The sequence below is a fragment of the Pogoniulus pusillus genome, chromosome 2, assembly GCF_015220805.1.
Source record: "Pogoniulus pusillus isolate bPogPus1 chromosome 2, bPogPus1.pri, whole genome shotgun sequence".
NCBI lineage: Eukaryota > Metazoa > Chordata > Aves > Piciformes > Lybiidae > Pogoniulus > Pogoniulus pusillus.
In genome coordinates this window covers 12,507,349-12,527,185 of record NC_087265.1, presented here as the reverse complement: position 1 = coordinate 12,527,185, position 19,837 = coordinate 12,507,349, and the positions used below count along the sequence as shown (strand labels likewise).

Genomic DNA, 19,837 nt, shown 5'->3' with positions numbered 1-19,837 from the left:
AGCAGTCACGCTGGAGAAACATTAGTTATCTAAGGAGACAAATTGAACAAGACAAATCTAGGGCCAACCTGTTTCTCCTCAAGCACTTTGTAAACACATACTGTGAAGCACAGAATTGGGAAAGGAGCTCGATTTTGCTCTCACTGTGACACAAATCCCAGCCTTCAGATGGTTAAGGGCAAGGAAGTTTGGCCTCTTGCTTCGTTTTCATTTGCTGTTTTTAAGAAAGATGTCATTCAACCCTGGTAGTTTTTGGTAAGTGATGTTGCTCAGATCCTGCCTTTTTTGTTAATGACAGTTCTGTTTCTCTTTAAACCTACTGCACCTCTGGCTGAAGATCTGCTCTGGGAACAGGGAGTTCCCAAACAGCCTAGAGCTCCTGTAACATTTCCTCCATCACCCTGGCTACCAGGGCCAGGTAGCAGCTGCTGGTCCTGTACATTTCCTAACAGTTTCCTGGCAACATGAGCAGCCACATTAGGTTTGGACCAGGCATCTTCAGCATCAACTTCAGTCATTGTCTGAGCTTTTGCTGTTCCCACAGAATTTATCTAAGCTTTGATGGATTGACTTCAGAGTATGACCCTGCTTCTAAGAGAAGGCAAGGGAGAAAGGTCGTCTGGATCAGAAGCAGAAAGCGTGGTCCAGTTGCTCAATATTGACCTTTTCCAGAAAATATAGGTTGAGCTCTCCTGAGTTTGGAAAACAGCATCTGTTTTAGGGATGTGAAAGCATTCTACAGTTCTGTGATCTGGTAGTCACTGATTCTCTCTACATCTTTTGATATTTCTCCAGCAGGTATGGAGTTTGTGAACTGCGGTCTTGTCACAGCTCAATGTACTTGCCCCTAACACCCCCATGCAAAGAGAGAGCCAGCAGAATTTGTCTTCTTTGCACAGCAAGTGGATATGGTAAAGTGCAAATAGCAGCACTGATCAATACCTACCACAAAGCCTATCCAACTGCAATGTCTGTTTGGATTGTACACAAACTTCTCCCTGTGCAGGACCTGTAATAGATACTGTAGCAGAGCAGGGGGCCTGATTCTGGCTGCTTTGGCCAAATTTTATATGTTACTACAGCAGCACAACTTTCTATGGGCTACTGCAATTCAGCCTTACAGACAGTAAGGTGAGAGCCAGCTCATATCCTTGTCTGAGGTAGTAGTGTGCAGGACCCCATGTATCCACTGGCTCCACAAAGTGGAAGTAGATTCAGCCTCATGCTGTTAAGACAAGTACTGTTGGAAAGCCTCACTTAGAAGCGTCCAGTGTGTGTGGGAGATGATGGCAGTTAATGTATTAAGCCTAACCATTACTAAACTCTTCCCTCAAGTAAGCAATAATAGTCAGTATCATTCTCTTTTGTATTTTTGTGAATGGAAATAACATTGTACACTTTCTGAACATAACAGATTCATATTTTTTTTCTTTCAGTAGGAAATGTGAACATTTTCATGTAAGGACTATACACATCATGTTTAACTAGCTGTTGAACACATGGAGTTCCAGATAATTAATTCTGGCAATGAGAAAGATCTGTGAGTTGTGTGATGTGAGAAAGGCAATGAATGAAGCACTTCAGAGGATCAGAGAGCAATGTTATCCGTAAATTCCTTCCATCCCTCATGACAAAAGATAGCAGAACAAAGTTACTCACTGGGATGAGTGAGAGTACTGAGCCAAGGTCTGTGCCTTTACTCACAGTAATCTTAATTTCAGCTTGTTAAAAGCATTTCAGGAAGACCTTAAGCCATGGATTGCTGCAAGATGACAGAAATGCTGGGGAAGTATCACTATAGACTTACTTTGACCTCGACATTTTTGCTAAATAAGAGGTCTGAGTTGGTACAGCTCTTCTTACATTTTCAAGTTCAGGGTCATTAACTTGACCCTCACATCTGAAGGAAGAGTGTGAAGCAGAATTTAGGTATGTAAATCCAGTGCTGAAATAAAAAGGCTCCTGTCCAATCCTAGACACACCTAACTCAGAAGACACTTAATTTCCAAGAACCTAAAATGTACAGCAGTTAACTTGTGTATGTGCCCAGAAACTTCACCACCTTGGTGGGTCTTGTTTCTGCCAGGATTATGCATTTGGTCAGGTGATGATCAAGGTCTCACTGGTTATGGAGAAAACCATGTGTCAGGTCAATAGGCTAAGTCTGTGCTGAAGATGTGTAGCTGAGAAGGAGTGGAAAACAGATCTTCTGAGAGAAAAGAAATTGGGACAGTGCAGAAGAGGCTTTAGCTTAGCAGCTGAGACAGTCCTTCAGGAAGGGGAATTGTGCATGCCAGAGTCACCCATTCTCTTTCACGCTACATTTGTACTTCACCTTCCTGGTTGGAATTCACAAACAGCTCTTGGAGGAAGACTGAAACTCCAGATTAGGTAAGTGCTCTCACTACTAAACTAAAAATTATACTCACCTTTGATCTTCCTCTCCTTCTAGCTCAATGAATCTTTAATTCTTTTTAAGCAAGGAGGCATAGATTCAATGTAAGGGCATGCATTGCTCTCCTTTCTGCTCTTCCCATCTCTTCTGGGTAGCTTGCTCCTGGGAAGATTGTGGCAGCCTCCCAGGGAACATAAGTTGGGATTTCTTAAGCAGCAAATTGAGCTCCTTTTTGTCACTCTGCTGACAACCCTGCTGAAACGGGGATGACTAGCTGCAGCCTGGGGGACTGTTCTGTGTTTGCCTCCTGGACAGACAGATTTTGGTCATGCTATGCAAGGTGCCTCAGCCCTGAGGATAGGTGTGGATAGAAAGCTCAGCCCTGAGCTCCTTCAGTCACCACTTTTCTTTTGTTTCTCATAAGGATGCCCTAAACAGCCCAAGGAGTTATTTTTCCTTCCTCTGTCCTTGTGAATACTTCACTATTTTCACAGCCAAATAAGTTCTAGAGAAGAGGCGGAAGAAGATCCAGCTCACAATGCCCTGCAGGTCTCAGAAGGCAGGGACTATTCTCCTGGTAAACTGGAATTATAAGTTTCAAAAACCTGCTCCAGGTCTGGTAAATGGTGCAAGAGTAGAACAAGTTTCAAACATCTCAGGTTGGTGTCCACCACCAGTGGACATCATTGGTGAGTACATGCAGTAGTTGCGAGAGGCCTGATCTTTCAGATGCTCTGGAAATGACTGCAAGAGATGGATCTGATGGATTTGATGGACCAAAAACATCTTTCAGGTATTACTAGCAACCTGAGCTGGGTGATTGTGAAGCAGAAATTAAGGAAAAGGTAACTAATCTGCCCCTGAAACTTCAGTGGAGCTGTGTGGATTCTTCACTGTCTAGATTTGGGAATTGTGCCTGACACTTCCCTCAACGGTCAGGTCCTTGAGTCCTTACACCACAGCTGAAACTAGAGTTCTGAGCTGTATCCATGTAAGCTTTGAGATATTTAACTGTTTCTTTGGCCAACAGCAGCAATCGCCAAAGCTCCTGTTCAGCCATCACCTAGTACTGAGGTCCAGACACCCTTTGTGTTTCACTAGGGGTGATCTGTGGATGCCTTTATCTCTGGGTGCACCCAGAAGCATTTGAGTCTTGCCATCCTTCAGCACCCCGCAGTGGAGCACCACCTGACTCGGTCATTGAAAGATGTGAAGCACCTGACTCTAAGAGGAGTTCTGGTACTTGTCACCTCAAATGAAGAAAGGTGCCTCCTTGCTGAGCAAGCAGTACTTCAGACACTGCTCAGCTGATTTGGTAATTTCCTGCTCCTTGTGCTGCTGTGGTGCATCCCAAAGCACAGTGGCAACATGTACCAGCCTTTTGCCATGTTTCTAACACTCACTGGTGCCAGCTGCCTCATTGATCGCGGGACTGCTTGTGGCACAAGATGCATCAGCCCACAACTCCAGGACTCCAGGAACATAGATCCTACTGGAGTTGTACCCTGAAGTCACACTGCGCTTGCCTTAAAGCAATCTGATGTAGGGATTAACTAGGTGATCACTCCTTCTCACTGCATCACGGAGGAATAATTCAATTATCCCCAAATAAAACTGCTAGAATTTGACACCTAACCTCACTGCTGGTATCTCTGCAGACTGCATTCTCGCTACAGTGCTCAACTGTCCTTATATAAGAATTGTGTCAATTTCGCCCTGCTGAAAGTTAGAATAGATTTCTTATTCGTATGTCCTTGTTGATCCGTGGGAATAACAGACCCCGACACAGAAAATTACTCGGGCTTTGCAGAAGTGGCTGGTGAGCCTCCATTTGCAATACAGTTCCCAGCACCAATCGCCTCATTATAAAAGTGTGTTGATGCAAATAGGGAAGTTGCAGCGGAGCCCAAATACAAGAACTTAATTATTCAGAAAAGGGTTAGAAAAGCTACGTTGTAGCTGCTGCCTTTGGAAAACAGGAGATTAAAAAGCCACTTTACAGGGGTTTGCAGAGCTCTGGGGGAATAGTGAGGAGAGCCGATCTAGTGACAAATACCAGAACAAAAGGGAAATTAACAGAAGGTTAAGCAGGGATCATCGGCAAAGCGGTGTAATTTATTTGTGAATTTATTTGTATTTAGCACAGTTAATATATGGAAAAATTATAGCAGGGCTGTTAACGGAAACAACTATCAGAAATAATTATACCAGGCTTTAGACAAGTGTAGGGGTTCATAATAACACTGTGGGATACAAGTGGTAATTCAGAGGAGAGGGAAAGGATTTACATCTTTGTCACTGTCTCATCTCTTAAAACATTCAGCTGCATTGTGCTAAGTAATAGACATGGTTGCTCTAACACGACTGTCTACACAGTTCGCAGGGAAAGGCTATTTACTAGATTAATTTCCCTTCCAGCTTCAAATACATAGATATGAAACAAAAAATCAGAGAGACATGGAGGGTAGGGATGAATCCTGATCTTAGCAGCGGAGCAAAACCTGGACGGTTCCAGAAAAAAAAAAAAAATGCTGGATGCGCAGAGGGATGTAACACATGAGATCTGGTCAAGAAGTGCTTGCACTCCTGATGGGAAAGCCTTGATGTCCTCTGCTTAAATTTCAAGGAGAGCTGACAAAAGAGTCCCAAGTCCTTTCAGGGCATTTCTGCCTTTCTTGGAAGAAGCCTGTGTGTCACTATTTGCATATGATGCCTCCAGGCCATCAGCTTCAACAAGCGTTGGATCAGGCACAGCGGCTCGCTTCCTCCGACCTGCAGTTTCGCCTGTTTTAAGATAAGACAGACTGTTTTCAACCGTGGTGAACCCGCTGGAAATTCACCCTCCTTATGCACTAAGGAAGCGGGAGACCCCGAAATGTTGCCCTTAGGAGATATCACTGTACTTCCTCCCCTCCCTCCCTCCGGGACGGGAGCTTAACCCCCGCTATGAGATGCGTGGATATGATCACAGCTTACTCTCTAGAGGGGAGATCCCTGTAGGCAGTGAATGAATCGAGAGCTCCCGCGGTACTTGCACTGTTTACTCAGAAAATCAAAGGCAATTCATTACGGACTCTCGACTGGGGGGGAAGACACCCCCACTCCCTGTCCCCCCTTGCTTGGGACCCATTATTAGGCAGGGTAAGCTACAAAATATTGTGCTGTGACCCAACCTAAACTCTGCTAAAGGCATTTCTTGCCAGAGTGACTCCTCCACCTGACAGTCCTTGCTTGCCATCGTGAAGCCGGGACGGCTATAACGAACTTGAATTGCGCCTTGTAGGTCTTGAGAAGCAAGAATCACCCGCGATGCTGTCCTGTTTGTCTTTGTGCCGCCGTGGCTGGACGGGGGGCGGCTAAGGAAGCCCCGGGGAACACTATTGCCTGCCCGAGACTTTCCCCGGCGCTCTCCCGCAAAGAGCTCGGTGGCGGCGGGCAGCTCACCCCGGCGCATCGGGGAGTCCGGCCGCGGCTGGGCATTCGCTCAGGAACCGTCCCGCCGCGAGATGTAAGGCATAGGGAAAGGGATGGAGGGATAAAGGGGTTTCGGGTTTCAGGTGAACGGGACAATGCGACGCGTCCCTGACCGTCCCGATTTCAGTGGGGGGCAGTTTGGGCGGTATCCGCAAGGACTCCTCCAGTGCCGGTGACAGGGGAGCGGGGGGGATTCCCCCCACGCAGTACCAGCCACCGCTGGGCTGGAGAAGCCAGTCATGTGCGGGACGCCCCGCCGCCTCTCTCCTCCCCTCTGCCCGCCCGACACAGCGGGTGGGCCGGTGACGGCTGACGGGCGCACCGCGGGCCGCAGCGGCGGCAGACCCCCGAGCTTCTCCGAGCGACTCCGCCCCGGCCTCGCAGGTGGGTCCGCCCGTCCCGCCCCGCTCGGCTCCGTGCCCCACACGTCGGGGCGGTGACGGGGGCGGGCGAGCCCGTCCCTCCCGTGAGGGCGAAGGGCAGAGCCGGGCCCCTCTTGGAGAGGCGACGCCTCCGCGCCTGCCCAGCCCCGCCGGGCGGACGGGACGCCGCGTCCCCTCGGAGCTGAGCGGGGCGTCTCTCGGTGGCAGCATGGCGGGGCGAGCGGCCGGACGGCGGGCGGGCTAAGGCGGGGGCCGGGCGGGGAGGTGCCGGCGGCGGGGGGTTCACCGCCTTTTCTTGCCGCCCCCCGCAGGGAGCGGCCGGTCCCCCGCGCCACCATTGCCTCGCACGGTAAGGAGGACCTGCGCGCCGTCGCCGCCCGGCTCTGGCAGCGGAGGAGGCGGCTGCTGGCCGCCGCCGGGCTCGCCCTGGCCATGGCCGTCGCCCTGCTCGTCGCCGTGCCCCTGCTTCTAATGCAGGCACCCGCCGAAAGCGGTGCCCACTACGAGATGATGGGCACCTGCCGCATGATCTGCGACCCGTACAGTGGCGGGCGACCGCCTGGTCCCGGCAGCACCGCCGCCGTGGAGGCCCTGCAGGACCTGGGCGCCAACCCCCAGCCGCCCTTCGTCCAGGGACCTAAGGGGGAGCCGGGCAGGCCGGGCAAGCCGGGCCCCCGCGGACCTCCCGGTGAGCCGGGCCCGCCGGGTCCGCGGGGCCCGCCGGGGGAGCGGGGCGACGCGGGGAAGCCGGGGCTGCCCGGGCTGGCGCTGGCGGGCGCCGGCGGCGGCGGGAGCGGCGGCGGGGCGGCGGCGGGCGGCGAGGCGGCGGGCGGGCTGAGCGCCGCCTTCAGCGGGCCGCGCATCGCCTTCTACGTGGGGCTGAAGAGTCCCCACGAAGGCTACGAGGTCCTCAAGTTCGACGACGTGGTGACCAACTTGGGCAACCACTACGACCCGACCAGCGGCAAGTTCACCTGCCAGGTGCGCGGCATCTACTTCTTCACCTACCACATCCTCATGCGCGGCGGCGACGGCACCAGCATGTGGGCCGACCTCTGCAAGAACGGGCAGGTGGGTCCCCGCCGCTCGTCCTCCGCGCCCCAGGTACACCCCATCCGCTCCCCGGCCCCGGCGCCGCTCGCGGGCACCGGCTGCCGCCGCCTCCGGGTACAGAGGCAGCCGGAGCATCCTGCCCTCCGTCGGAGCGGGGGCTGCGAGGCGTTGAGCAGCTTAAGAGCCGCCACAAACTTCAAATTGCCGCCTGCAAACTTTACTGCTGGGACGGGGCAAAGGAGATGGCGTGGGAGAAGAGAGAAGTGGGGCAGGAGGGAGGACACAGGAGGTAGTGGAGGGTCTGGGGGTGCTGATGGAGGTGTTGGGGAGGGGGGTACTTGGGGGACTGATGAAGGGACTGGGGAAGAATGGCTGGGGGTGCTGATGACGGTGCTGGGAGGCTGATGGAGGGTCTGGGGAAGAGGGATTCGGGACTGATGGAGGGGCTCGGGGGGCTAATGTGCCCTGTGGCTGTGTTGGCAGGTGCGGGCCAGTGCCATTGCCCAGGATGCGGACCAGAACTATGACTACGCCAGCAACAGTGTGGTGCTGCACCTGGACTCGGGCGATGAGGTGTATGTCAAGCTGGATGGAGGCAAAGCACATGGAGGCAACAACAATAAGTACAGCACTTTCTCTGGCTTTCTTTTATACCCTGATTAACATAAACCAAGCATCCCGATGCAACTGGCCCTGCCACTGATACATGTAGGGCTGGCTGGTGTTTCTGTACCCTGTCATGCCGCTGTTCCTGCTGGTGTCCACTGTCTCCACAGGTCACTTTAGCTTCATTGTCATTTTGTTGGGGTTTTTTGTTTGTTTTGTTTGGGTTTTTTTTTTTTTTTTTGTTTGTTTGTTTGTTTTTTGCCTGTGGAAATGAAATAGAAGTGAAACAAAGCAATCCCCTTCCTTACTCTCCCTCAACTGCTCTGACTCCCCCTCCCCTTTGTTAGCCCTGGTGTTTTGTGTGTCACACGAGGAACTCGGCAGCTTGCAACTCTCCAGTGGTTCCTCGGGGGTGTAAGAGGGCCCAGAGTTCGGACTGTGCCTCACATGGAATTTGAACCAGTTGCAGTTTTTCATCAATGAGTATTAATTACGATGATGAATTTTCAGATCAACTACTCACAAAGTGGGACTGGACCATCACTGTTTTTAATTCTGCTGCTTTGTTTGTATGGGGTCAAGTGTAAACTTTCCTTTTTTTGTGCAATGCGATGCTCATGTGAATGGTGGTGTCATTAACGTCGAACCTGCTCCTGTCTGCAAAAGAATTCAATCATTGACCACCATCGCCACAATATCACATTAAATTATGTTTTTAGACAATGCCTTCTTGCTGTCTGTCTCTTCCAGTGCCACAAAGGAATACTGTGGTGGCGCCACTGGTGGGTGGGAGGTAAAGGAGGGCATCGCTTTGGTCCCTTAGATTTTTGCAGCAACATTTAAAGTTGGCATGGGACACCTTGCCCTGGTCTTGATTATGGTTCAAGGAGGCTGGCAAGAACCAGGAGAGGGTAAAAAAAGCTCCACCTTTATGTGGTTTTGTAAAAAGAAGACACACAGTCATCAGGAGGTGAAAGTGGGGGTGTGGAGCAGATCTCCTAAACAGATTTACTGGGTCTGAGCCTGATTCAGAGGTTAGTGAAGTACAGGAAAAGTGGTTCAATCAGTGATTATAGAAAGCTGTGTTTCCATAACACTTGACAAATGCAAGAAGACAGCAGGGCAGAGATTCTGTCTAAACTCCTGCACATGTAATACATATATGGGTTGGAAACCATACCTGACTGTAGGTGGGTCTGCACAGTTTCTGAGACAGGCTGGGAGAGAAAGCTCAACAAAGACTGACAGATCATTTGGATAAGTTTTCTCCTGCTGGTCCTTAGTCATTTCCAGGCACTCAGTGTCCTTTTAAAAGTGCAAGGATGTGTAACTAGTGTGAGTGGATCTGAGCCTTTGGTGGAGGAGATGGACCTGTCATCATCCCCCCAATAGGTAACCTCCTCATGATGGGTAAATTTGGGTTGCTCTGCTGAAGATAAAGAGCTAAGTTGATTTACAAAAGCACTTGCTTTCATTTTAATGTCTTGTAACTTCATTTTTCTCTCCTGAAGGTCTTGCCTCCCTATCAGCTTACTGGCTTTAGCAGTGCTAGTGGTTTCACAGGTAAGAGACAGGAGCTAGACTGCGAGGGCTCTGCCAAGGCTGAAGCTTTGCCCCTGCCCTGGCATTCCAGGAAAAGGAAATCACAGCTGGGATGAACTTGTTCCATCCCCACTTTGGGGCAGCTCAATAATGATCAAGTTCTTACAGCTTCTTCTGTCTCCTACCTAGTCCTCAGTGGGTGTTGCCTTCTTGTTGGCTGGAAGAGGAGGGTCAGAGAGTGAAAACAATTCCTCCCTTCATCCCATCCTCAGACATCCCCCAGCTGAGGGAAGCAGAGTTCATAACCAGGTACATGTGTTAGACACTTATCAATCTCTAATGTCTTGTCGATTTGTACCATTTAGAATATGATTAAAACCAGTGTCTGAGACCCAAATGAAGTATAATTGCTATGGATCTTCAATTCCCCCCAGATCTGTAATCCTTTTTGACTATTCCTCCCCTCCCCTCCAACGAAACGGAGCTTAGACACAAAGCCCTTGGTTTAAATTTCAAAAAATTAAAATTGACATGCAGCAGCATTAGCAGGAGCCAGGAGGAATTCTAAGGAGGTGCCTGGGCTCTGCTTTATCCTTTGCATTAAGAAGCAATTTGTACTTCTAACAAAGACCCAACTGTTCCCCCTTGGCAAAAGGGCAATGAAGATGCCTTGCAAGGGAATTGCTGTTCACAATACTTAAACAAATTTGAATCTTAGATTTTTAAATCTGTATTCCCTGGTGGAGTCTGCTCCTCGCAATTCAAATGCAGGGCTGGTGGTGTGTGCCTGCCAAGGTGTCAGGAGCTAAGCGGATGATGGATTGATGAGGCAATGGGAAGACACAGGCTCACAGTAGCGGTTTGCCCCGACAGTGATCTATGTATCTGCACATTATCAATGTCATGAGGAGGCTTGAACCACCCTCACTAGATGTCTCATTTTCCACTTATCTCTTATGTACTAATTATCAGGCTGGATAATTCCCCAGGATAGAAGCAACAACAAAAAAAAAAAGCTCGTTGCCACTCCACTGACAGTTTACACAATCGATAGAATGAATGTCTCCCTCGGCTGCTTGCAGGCTTTTTTGTTTCCTCTCCTCATTGCAGGGACCTCTGAGGTTGCCTCTGGTGGGGGTTGATGGCTCTCACCCAGCATCTGCAGTGGTTGCTGCTTGGACAGGCTCCTCCATCCCAGTCATTGTGGTACTAGCTCAGTGTGTGGGTTCGTTTGTTTGAAGTGACACAGGGAAAAAGTTCAGTGCTTGGTGGTGCTGCTGTCCAGGAAAGCAGAGGCAGCACTGCAGATGGGGATGGCAGTTCCTGTGCTGCAGGTGGCTGTGAGTGAGAGCAGGAGCCTAGTAAGTAACCTGCATTGGGCTCCGAACCCTCTGGGCTTCTCTTCTGCTTAGATGGGGTCCGTGGGTCCTACATGTTTCATGGCACAAAGTGAAGGGACTATTTGTAGTGGGTATACCCTTATCCCCTGCTTTGGATTAGAGGAGGATTAATGTGTACTCAGAGGCTGGCTTTGGGACCAGCTTTCACAAATGATACTGACCTCTCAGACAACCATTAGCCAGTGTCTGCTGTGGAGGTCAGACCCCTCAGAGATGTTATTTTACATGATGAGTAAAGCATGTGCTTTTAAAATTGTGATGTGATCAAGTGTGATGTGAAAAAACTCCCTGAAAGGAGCAGAAGGCCAGCATTTTAGACAAAAAGATGCTTATATTTTGTGCTTAGCTGCATGCTCAAGTTAAAATAATAATAAAAAAGTTAAGGTAAAAAAAACAAACCTAAATGTGGTTCATGTTTGCAAAGCAACTTAGATACTGCAGCAGCAAATCCCTGATCTTTGTGCTACTGTTGTGAGTCCTTGACCCTTGTAGTGTGCGTGGGCAGCACTGTCTATGAAAGGAGTCCCTGCAAAAGAAGGAGAGCAGGAAGGCATTGAACACGGCCATGAAATACTGTGGAAAGGGACATGGAGGTGCTGCTGAGAGCTCTGAAAGGGGTGTTAAACACCCCTTATTTGTGGCCATTCCCTGCAGAAAGGTATTTAGGTTTCTCGGCCCTCCCACAAGCCAGTGGGCTAGTGGCTGGGCATTCCTTCTGTTCTGACCTTCATTGTCCTGGGGAGCTCCTGGCAAGTCTCTAGGGGGATGGGTGAGGAAATTTTTGGCTTGAGTGAAGAAGGTTAGCTGCCAGGGTTATGTTTTCACCAGTCAGTGTCCAGAAAGTTTTCTGAGGATATCTGTGCTACAAGAGCAGCTGGATGTCTGATGTCCCTTGCAAAGTCTGGTGCCTTTGTTTTCCAGGATCTGGACTTCTTGTTGTCTCTGTAATGCTTATCCATTTTAGTGTGATACCTGGGTTGATGTGGCCACACTGGCCCCTGCAGCAGGGCAACAGAGTTCCACATTTGGGTTCTCTCTTCCTTCTGCTGTTAGAAAAGCAAAGTGACTCTTTGTGCCTCATGACTTTACACAAGTGCCTGGTCCTGGGCTTACTGCTTTTGCAACTCACTCTGGGCACTTTTCTTGGTAAATTAATGGTTGTTTATTTCCTCACTTTTCTCCTTCAGTGTTTTATCGTGCCTGGATGGATTTAATCTGTGAGCTCAAAGTAGAAAGGGTGGGTTTGGTGGATGCTCATGTGGTTTTTTTCAGGTTACGCCACAGACTGATCATATTAAAGGGGTCAGTGGCAAAAAGAGGCAAAATGGCAGGTAAATATGTTTTTAAAGTAATACATTTGTGTTAAATATGAGGGGTTTTTTTTTTGGTAGAATGCCATTTTTTTTCCTTATTGTGGTTCTCCTGAACTCTGGAGAAAAAAAACCCTGCTAAGATCCTGTGTCTTAGTATTGTCTCTGGGACAAAGGAACCTGTCAGACTAAAATAAAGACTAACTGAATCTTCACTGACTTTGAGACTACAAGGAGGTTGGTCCTTTTTGCTGCAAGTGTCTGCATCGCAGAGACTTGGAAGATTAATTACAGATGAGAGAGGTAAACTGTAACTGTGTGGACACCCTGGCACTTATGGATGAGAACTTGCTTGCAGCTGGTTTCACATTTAAGGGCAGAAAGAGGTTCATCTTGATTATAAGGTATGGATAACATGCAAATGGAGGCTCATTTCTGTAGACCAAGCCCGTGCTAGTTCATAAGTTGATCATATACCAGGTGCCATAAGAGAAGTGGGGTGCTCAGCTGTTTATTGAGTCTACCACTCTTCCTTGAGCAAGCTTCACATTTGAAGGCTACAGGGAGGATTAAAGCAGGGATCTAAGCCCGTTCATCTTCCTCTTGGTCTATGATCAGATCGTTTGTTATTGACCTTAAGGATGAGTTGGGAAAAGGCCGGTAGAGGGCAATGACGATTCCCTGGGAGGGCCTGGGAGACAGAGGCATTACCTCCTGGGTAGGCAAAAAGCTGATGCAGCAGCATGGTTTGATGTTGCAGGCTTGAACATCCATCGAAATTACCCTTCTCTCCCCTTATTTCAGGCTGAAGTCCTGACAGCTGGTTGTTTCAGGTCATAGCCTGAAAGGTGCAGAGACACTCTGTCCTGGCCCTTGCCACAGAGATCTCAGCAGGACCTTTCTCTCAAGGTTTTGCAGAGCATAATTTTGAAGAACCTGTGAGTTATGGTCCTGTTTCCTCGTAGGAGGAGCCATAAATGCCCTTATTCTTTGCATTCTTCCAATTATAAAGTAGCCTGGACTAACCACTACCTTGTTTGGCACAGCTCTTTATTCTAATAAATGGGAGTAGATTTTCTTCACAGAGGGCTGATGGCATACCCCTCTCCCTGTTGTGTTTGCTCCTGGTTTGTGTTTTGGCATGAGCTAGGATAAAAACAGAAAAGGCCTATTTGATCCCTGTGATCTGCTGCCCTATTAATGCAGGATTATTTCCTCCAGCGCGCTGTGAGCACGGTGACATGGAGAGCATGGCTTGCCTGCAGCCTTTGGCTGTGCTTCTCTCAGCAAGGGGACATTCACATGATCTTGGCTCTTCTTCTTGCTTCCAGCTGCCAGATCATGTCTAGAAAAACAAACAAACAAACAAATACCCAACCCTAGTCTTGAATGCAGCTGAAATGTTTTCTTAGTGCCATTTCTCTTTGTCAACAAATTGCTTATTGCCTATGTGCTGTGATGTGATCCCCATCCTAAAAATGAGAGATTTGCTGCTGAGAATGGGGGGGAAACATGCCCAAGAGAATAACTTGTTTGAAGATGTGAGCACAGGCTTTAAGAACGATGATTCTTTTCTGATCTCAGTTTGAAGATGCAGTTTCGATGGTGTGGTAATGCAGGAAGTGTTTTAACTCCTTGGGGAGGAAGCTGCTTTTCAGGTAGCATCTTGCTCTCTCCTCATTATCGTAATGTTGTTCCTGAAACTTTGCATCAGCTTTGCTGTGCTGCAGCATGTGAATGTGTGAGGTGATGGAGATCAGATCCAGGTGGGTTTCTTTCTGTTTTGTTTTGGTATACAGTTGAATTCTTGATGTATGCTTCTCCTTCTCCTAGCATCTTATTTTTCATGGAACTGTCCTTCCCAGGAGCTGGGAGCCTGAGGGCCAAAGTCTGCTTCCAGGTACACTGATCTAATTCTTCTCAACCTTGTTTTTTCTCAGCATTCGTGTGTCAGAATCAATCCTTAATTACATTACATGTAGCTACCCTCGAACTGCCAGTGTGGCATCTGGTTCCTGTTACCGGGTATGCGTTACAGCGAATCTCAGTCTTCGTACCCAAGAGATGGAGGTGCTCCCTTTTATGTCCTGCCCAGTAAGTTTCACCATATAAATATCTTTCAGGGAAAACATCATTAGCATCTGCAGAGAGGATAGAGTAGCTCCTTTTGCCAGCATATAGCAACCTGCTTAGGAAAGAGAGGTGTAAATACCTCTGAAGCTCAGCACCTCCAAGATCCTGCTGAGTGCATTGCTGCAGCTGAGAGAGCTTAGATCATAAACTTCAGCATCTCTCAAAAGGCAAAGCCTCCTCGAGGAGCAACACTGCTGCTGTTTATCAATTTGTGTGAGAATGAAACCTGAATGTTATTAGAGCTGAAACACTAATTAAGCCAATAAATTCCTTTGTCTTTTTGGGTGTGTTGGCAATTAATATGCAAAATCCCATTGATTCCAGCAACTCCATAACTCACCGTGCATAGTGTTATTACGTATTGACAGTGTACACTGTGAAGTCTTCAGAAGACACTGCTGTGCATAGTAGGAATAGTGCTGTGATCCCAGTTAAACCGTCACAGGCTGGCTGAGTCACAGTGCTGCTTGCATCAGGTTCTACCAAACCCGTGGCTGTCAGTGAAGGGTAGGAAGGCCACACAGAAATGTGTCTCAATTGAGCATACACTGTGTCTCAAGGCTGTTTGCACTTCCTATTGCTTTCAGAATTATGGTGGAAAAGTTGTTCCAGCTGTTCCTAAAAAAAGGCTCAAAATGATATGAAAATAATGGTGAAAGAAAGGTAATGTCTACTTAGATCAAAGCAAGGCAGACTCTTTAACAGAGTCTTAGCTTGAATTCACTTTTCATGGGACAATCTAAGTAATCTTTCAAATAAAGATTGTTCAAAGCTATGAGAAGGGAGGTGGGGCAGGAAGACTACTAAGAGGTGTAATGTTTTCTCTTCCAGAGAAGCGTTGTTTTAGCAGCCTAGACTAGGAAAGGAGTCCAGGACTATTAAACTGCGTGTTGACTACTTGACTAAAATTTAGGAAAGGAGTCCATGACCACTGAACTGTGTGGTAACTAATTGCCTAAAATTGCCGTTTACAACATCAAAATAACTTCTGCTCAAGTTTTTTCCAACATCTTTCCCTAAGGCAGCAAAATCAGAGGGGCGTTGTGAGGAATAATTGGCTTTTAGCCTCATAATGCATAAATGAGATTTTGTGGCCTGTTTTTCCTTTTATTTGGACTTGTTAGCCACCCAGGTCTATAGCAGCTCTGGTGTCAGCTTTTTTTTTTCCTCAAGAAAACCCATATGTCTGGTGGACTGGGTGTTCTTTATGGGGTTGGTCTGATCTCCACCAAAGCAGGTGAGCAGGTGTCAGTAGCTTTAGTGGGGTGGGGGCAAGGTTAGGTTTAATCTTTTCTTGGGATGTCATGGCAGTGATCTTGTTTTTGTTGCTGTTCCTAAATCCTGTGAAGTTATTTGATTTGATCTTGACATAATCAATAAGCCTCTGTATTGATATGTACAGTCTTTGGAGCAGAGCATGGGGTGGATGTGCTTTTACTTCAGAACAGCACAAATCAGACACATAGCCATTGAATTGACTTGTGGTTGGTGTTTCCTGAGGATTGAAATTCAGATTTCTTCTTCCATTTGCTACTAACATCCTTCCAAAGGGGAAAAAAAAACAAAAAACAGATACAAGTGAGAGAATTGTAGACTATCACAGTATCACACAGTATCACAGTATCACAGTATCACAGTATCAACAAGGTTGGAAAAGACCTCACAGATCATCAAGTCCAACCCTTTACCACCATTCTCAAGGCAAGACCATGGCCCCCTTCAGATATTGGAAGGTCACTCACTATAAAGTCTTCTCAAAGCCTTCTCCTCTCCAGGCTGTGTCCAGTTCTGGGCCCCTCAATTCAAGAGAGATGTTGAGGTGTTGGAATGTGTCCAGAGAAGGGTGACGAAGCTGGTGAGAGGCCTGGAACACAAACCCTATGAGGAGAGACTGAGGGAGCTGGGGGTGTTTAGCCTGGAGAAGAGGAGGCTCAGGGCTGACCTCATTGCTGTCTACAACTACCTGAAGGGAGGTTGTAAGCAGGTGGGGGTTGGTCCCTTCTCCTGGGCAGCCAGCAACAGAACAAGAAGACACAGTCTCAAGTTGTGCCAGGGGAAGTATAGGCTGGATGTTAGGAGGAAGTTTTTCCCAGAGAGAGTGATTGGCATTGGAATGGGCTGCCCAGGGAGGTGGTGGAGTTGCTGTTCCTGAAGGTATTCAAGACAAGATTGGATGAGGCACTTAGTGCCATGGTCTAGTTGATTGGATAGGGCTGGGTGCTAGGTTGGACTGGATGATCTTGGAGGTCTCTTCCATGATTCTATGATTCTAAGAGCCCCAGTTCTTGTAGCCTGTCCTCACAGGAGAGTTGCTCCATCCCTCTGATCATCTTTGTGGCCCTCCTCTGGACCGGCTCCAACAGTTCAATGTCCTTCTTGTGTTGGGGGCTCCAGAACTGCACACAGTACTCCAGGTGAGGTCTCAGGAGAGCAGAGTAAAGGGAGAGAATCCCCTCCCTTGCCCTGCTGGCCATGCTTCTCTTGATGTTTGGGCTGCACATGCTCACTGCTGACTTATATTGGGCTTTTCATCAACCTAGACCCCCATGTCACTTTCCTCAGGGCTGCACTCCAGCCTTTCGCCACCCAGCCTGGATTTGTGCTTGAGATTGTGCCGACCCAGGTGTAGGACCTTACACTTGGCCTTGTTGAATTTTGTGTGGTTGGCCTGGGCCCACCTCTCCAGCTTGTCCAGGTCCCTCTGGATGGCATCCCTACCCTCTAGGAAGTCGACTGTGCCACACAGCTTGGTGTCATCTGAAAACTTGCTGAAGTTGTACTCAATTCCTCTGTCCATGTCGCTGCCAAAGATGCTGAACAGCTCTGGTGCCAGCACTGACCCCTGAGGGATGCCACTTGTCACTGGCCTCCAGGTGGACATTGTGCCATTGATCACAACTCTCTGTGTGTGACCATCCAGCCAATTCCTTATCCATTGAGCAGTCCACCCATCAAGTCACTTTTGGCCTGGAAAATCCATGAAGTGTGTGTGAAATAGAAATAGGGACAACAGCAGAGCTGAGCTCTTGAAAATTTGTCTTAGCTGTCACAGAATGGTGGTGGGAGGGAGTGGAGTGGGAGGAATAAGGCTTGTGGTTCATAGAGGTTTTTGGGGTAAGATTGAGTTGATGGCCTCTCTGCAAGCTCAGGTCAGTTCTACCCTTGGGCAGTTTAAACTCACCATATATCTACAAGGTTTAAACACAAGTCTAGGGGCAGAAGGACCTGGTCATTCCCCATGTTTTTCCCTTCTCTGTTGATGGCAGTTCCTTGGTCAGGTGCCAGAGTCAGCACCAGGTAATCAAGTGAGAGAATTGCAGATTTAACAGATGTAGAGGTGTCCTCTTCCTTTCTCTCTTTTACTGCTGATAAATAAGAAAATGATCTGCAACTGCAGCAAATTACATTCAAAACAGTGGAGGGAATATGATAAGTATTAATACATTTGTAATATTATATACAGTATATATGACATATACAATATGTATGACTTAGATGAGTCTCTTGTACAGTGATTTCGAAGCCCATTGGGTGAGGTACTATGAGACCAGTTATGGATGATGTGTTGCCAGGACAGTGGAATGGTATCATAGTGTCACAGTATCACCAAGGTTGGAAGAGACCTCATAGGTCATCAAGTCCAACCCTTTACCACAGAGCTCAAGGCTAGACCATGGCACCAAGTGCCACGTCCAATCCTGCCTTGAACAGCTCCAGGCGACTCCACCACCTCCCCGGGCAGCCCATTCCAGTGTCCAATGACTCTCTCAGTGAAGAACTTTCTCCTCACCTCCAGCCTAAATCTCCCCTGGCGCAGCCTGAGGCTGTGTCCTCTCGTTCTGGTGCTGGCCACCTGAGAGAAGAGAGCAACCTCCTCCTGGCCACAACCACCCCTCAGGTAGTTGCAGACAGCAATAAGGTCTCCCCTGAGCCTCCTCTTCTCCAGGCTAAACAATCCCAGCTCCCTCAGCCTCTCCTCGTAGGGCTGTGCTCAAGGCCTCTCACCAGCCTCGTCGCCCTTCTCTGGACACGCTCAAGCATCTCAATGTCCTTCCTAAACTGGGGGACCCAGAACTGAACACAGTACTCAAGGTGTGGTCTAACCAGAGCAGAGTACAGGGGCAGAATGACCTCCCTGCTCCTGCTGACCACACCGTTCCTGATGTAGGCCAGGATGCCACTGGCTCTCTTGGCCACCTGGGCACACTGCTGGCTCATGTTCAGGTGGGTATCAATCAGCACCCCCAGATCCCTCTCTGTCTGGCTGCTCTCCAGCCACTCCAACCCCAGCCTGTATCTCTGCATGGGGTTGTTGTGGCCAAAGTGCAGCACCCTGCACTTGGAGCTATTGAACCCCATCCCATTGGACTCTGCCCATCTGTGCAGGCGGTCAAGGTCCTGCTGCAGAGCCCTTCTGCCCTCCAACCCAGCCACATCTGCCCCCAGCTTGGTGGCACCTGCAAACTTGCTGATGACTGACTCCATGCCCTCATCCAGGTCATCTATGAAGATGTTAAAGAGGATGGGGCCCAGCACTGATCCCTGAGGGACACCACTAGTGACAGAGTATGTCCTATGCTGCAGTCACTGTCACTGTTAGTGCTGGGACTGATGAAGTCAAAGACTTGTATGTTAGATCTGCAGATGATGTGAAAACAGAGAATGGGACTGCAATCAGAGTGACCTTGACAAAAGGAAAAGAGGAAAGGGATGTGAAGAAAAAGCAGGAGAAAATTCCAGAGGTCCACCCAGAGACCATGAGGCCTGTGGCATGGGTGTGTCTCGGGAAGCTGGAGGAGAAGTGGGAATGCTTGAGAACAGTAGGTAGGAAGGTGTTTCTCAGAGAGGATAGAGAGGGTCACTGACTAAACATGAGATGATTGTGTGCACTCTGGAAAAAAATGCCAGCACACATACTGAGATGTGCACGTACTTAGCTGTGCTGGAGCTGGAGAGAGCCTCCAAGGGCCCCTCCTGGGCTTTCCTCCTGAGGTGAAAGAGGGATGGATTGGGCTGCTCAGCCTGAAGAAAGGGATGTGGGGAATGCAAGGGGATGATACTTAACGGCATGAGAAGAAGGGAAATGTGTTCTCTGTGCTCATTTGGATAGGAAAGAAGGTGGCCTTGAGATGCAGTAGCAAGGTCACACTGAAAGAGAAGCTTTCAGATTGTGAGGTGTGGGCGCAGGTTGCCTCAGAAGTCTGTGAGTCTCCAGCAGAGAAGATTCTAAAAGTGTATTAGATGCCCATCATATTTGGCTGCAGCAAGGCTGTGTTGGGATGGGGACAAAGCCAGATGACTGACTCCTCAAGATCATATGCACTATTGATTTTCTATCACTCTTTCTTTCTTTCTTTGTGTATCTGCAGACTTATATACATAATCATCTGCTTGTCTCTAATATAGTCCTCTAAAAATTAAGTTTAGTGTACTTCCGTGCCCCACGAGATACTCTGCAGACTGGAGTGACTGCAGCTCTGTTAAGACCATTTTGGAATGGTTAGAATCATAGAGTTAGTCAGGGTTGGAAAGGACCACAAG

At 48.6% G+C, this 19,837-nt stretch overlaps 1 protein-coding gene across 1 annotated transcript; it reads left to right on the top strand.

Moving 5' to 3' along the window:
• The first annotated feature begins 5,837 nt into the window (after positions 1-5,837).
• Positions 5,838-8,155, top strand: C1QL2 (complement C1q like 2). Its single transcript, XM_064166469.1, has 3 exons — positions 5,838-5,903; positions 6,564-7,323; positions 7,789-8,155. Coding segments are annotated over exons 1-3 (942 nt in total). The 5' UTR covers positions 5,838-5,901; the 3' UTR covers positions 7,969-8,155.
• Positions 8,156-19,837: the final 11,682 nt, after the last annotated feature.

What these genes read in the sequence shown, in the direction of transcription:
- C1QL2 (XM_064166469.1), top strand. An exon ending in ACCTCTGCAAGAACGGGCAG is followed by an intron (nt 7,324 to 7,788) that starts GTGGGTCCCCGC and finishes CTGTGTTGGCAG; the next exon opens with GTGCGGGCCAGTGCCATTGC.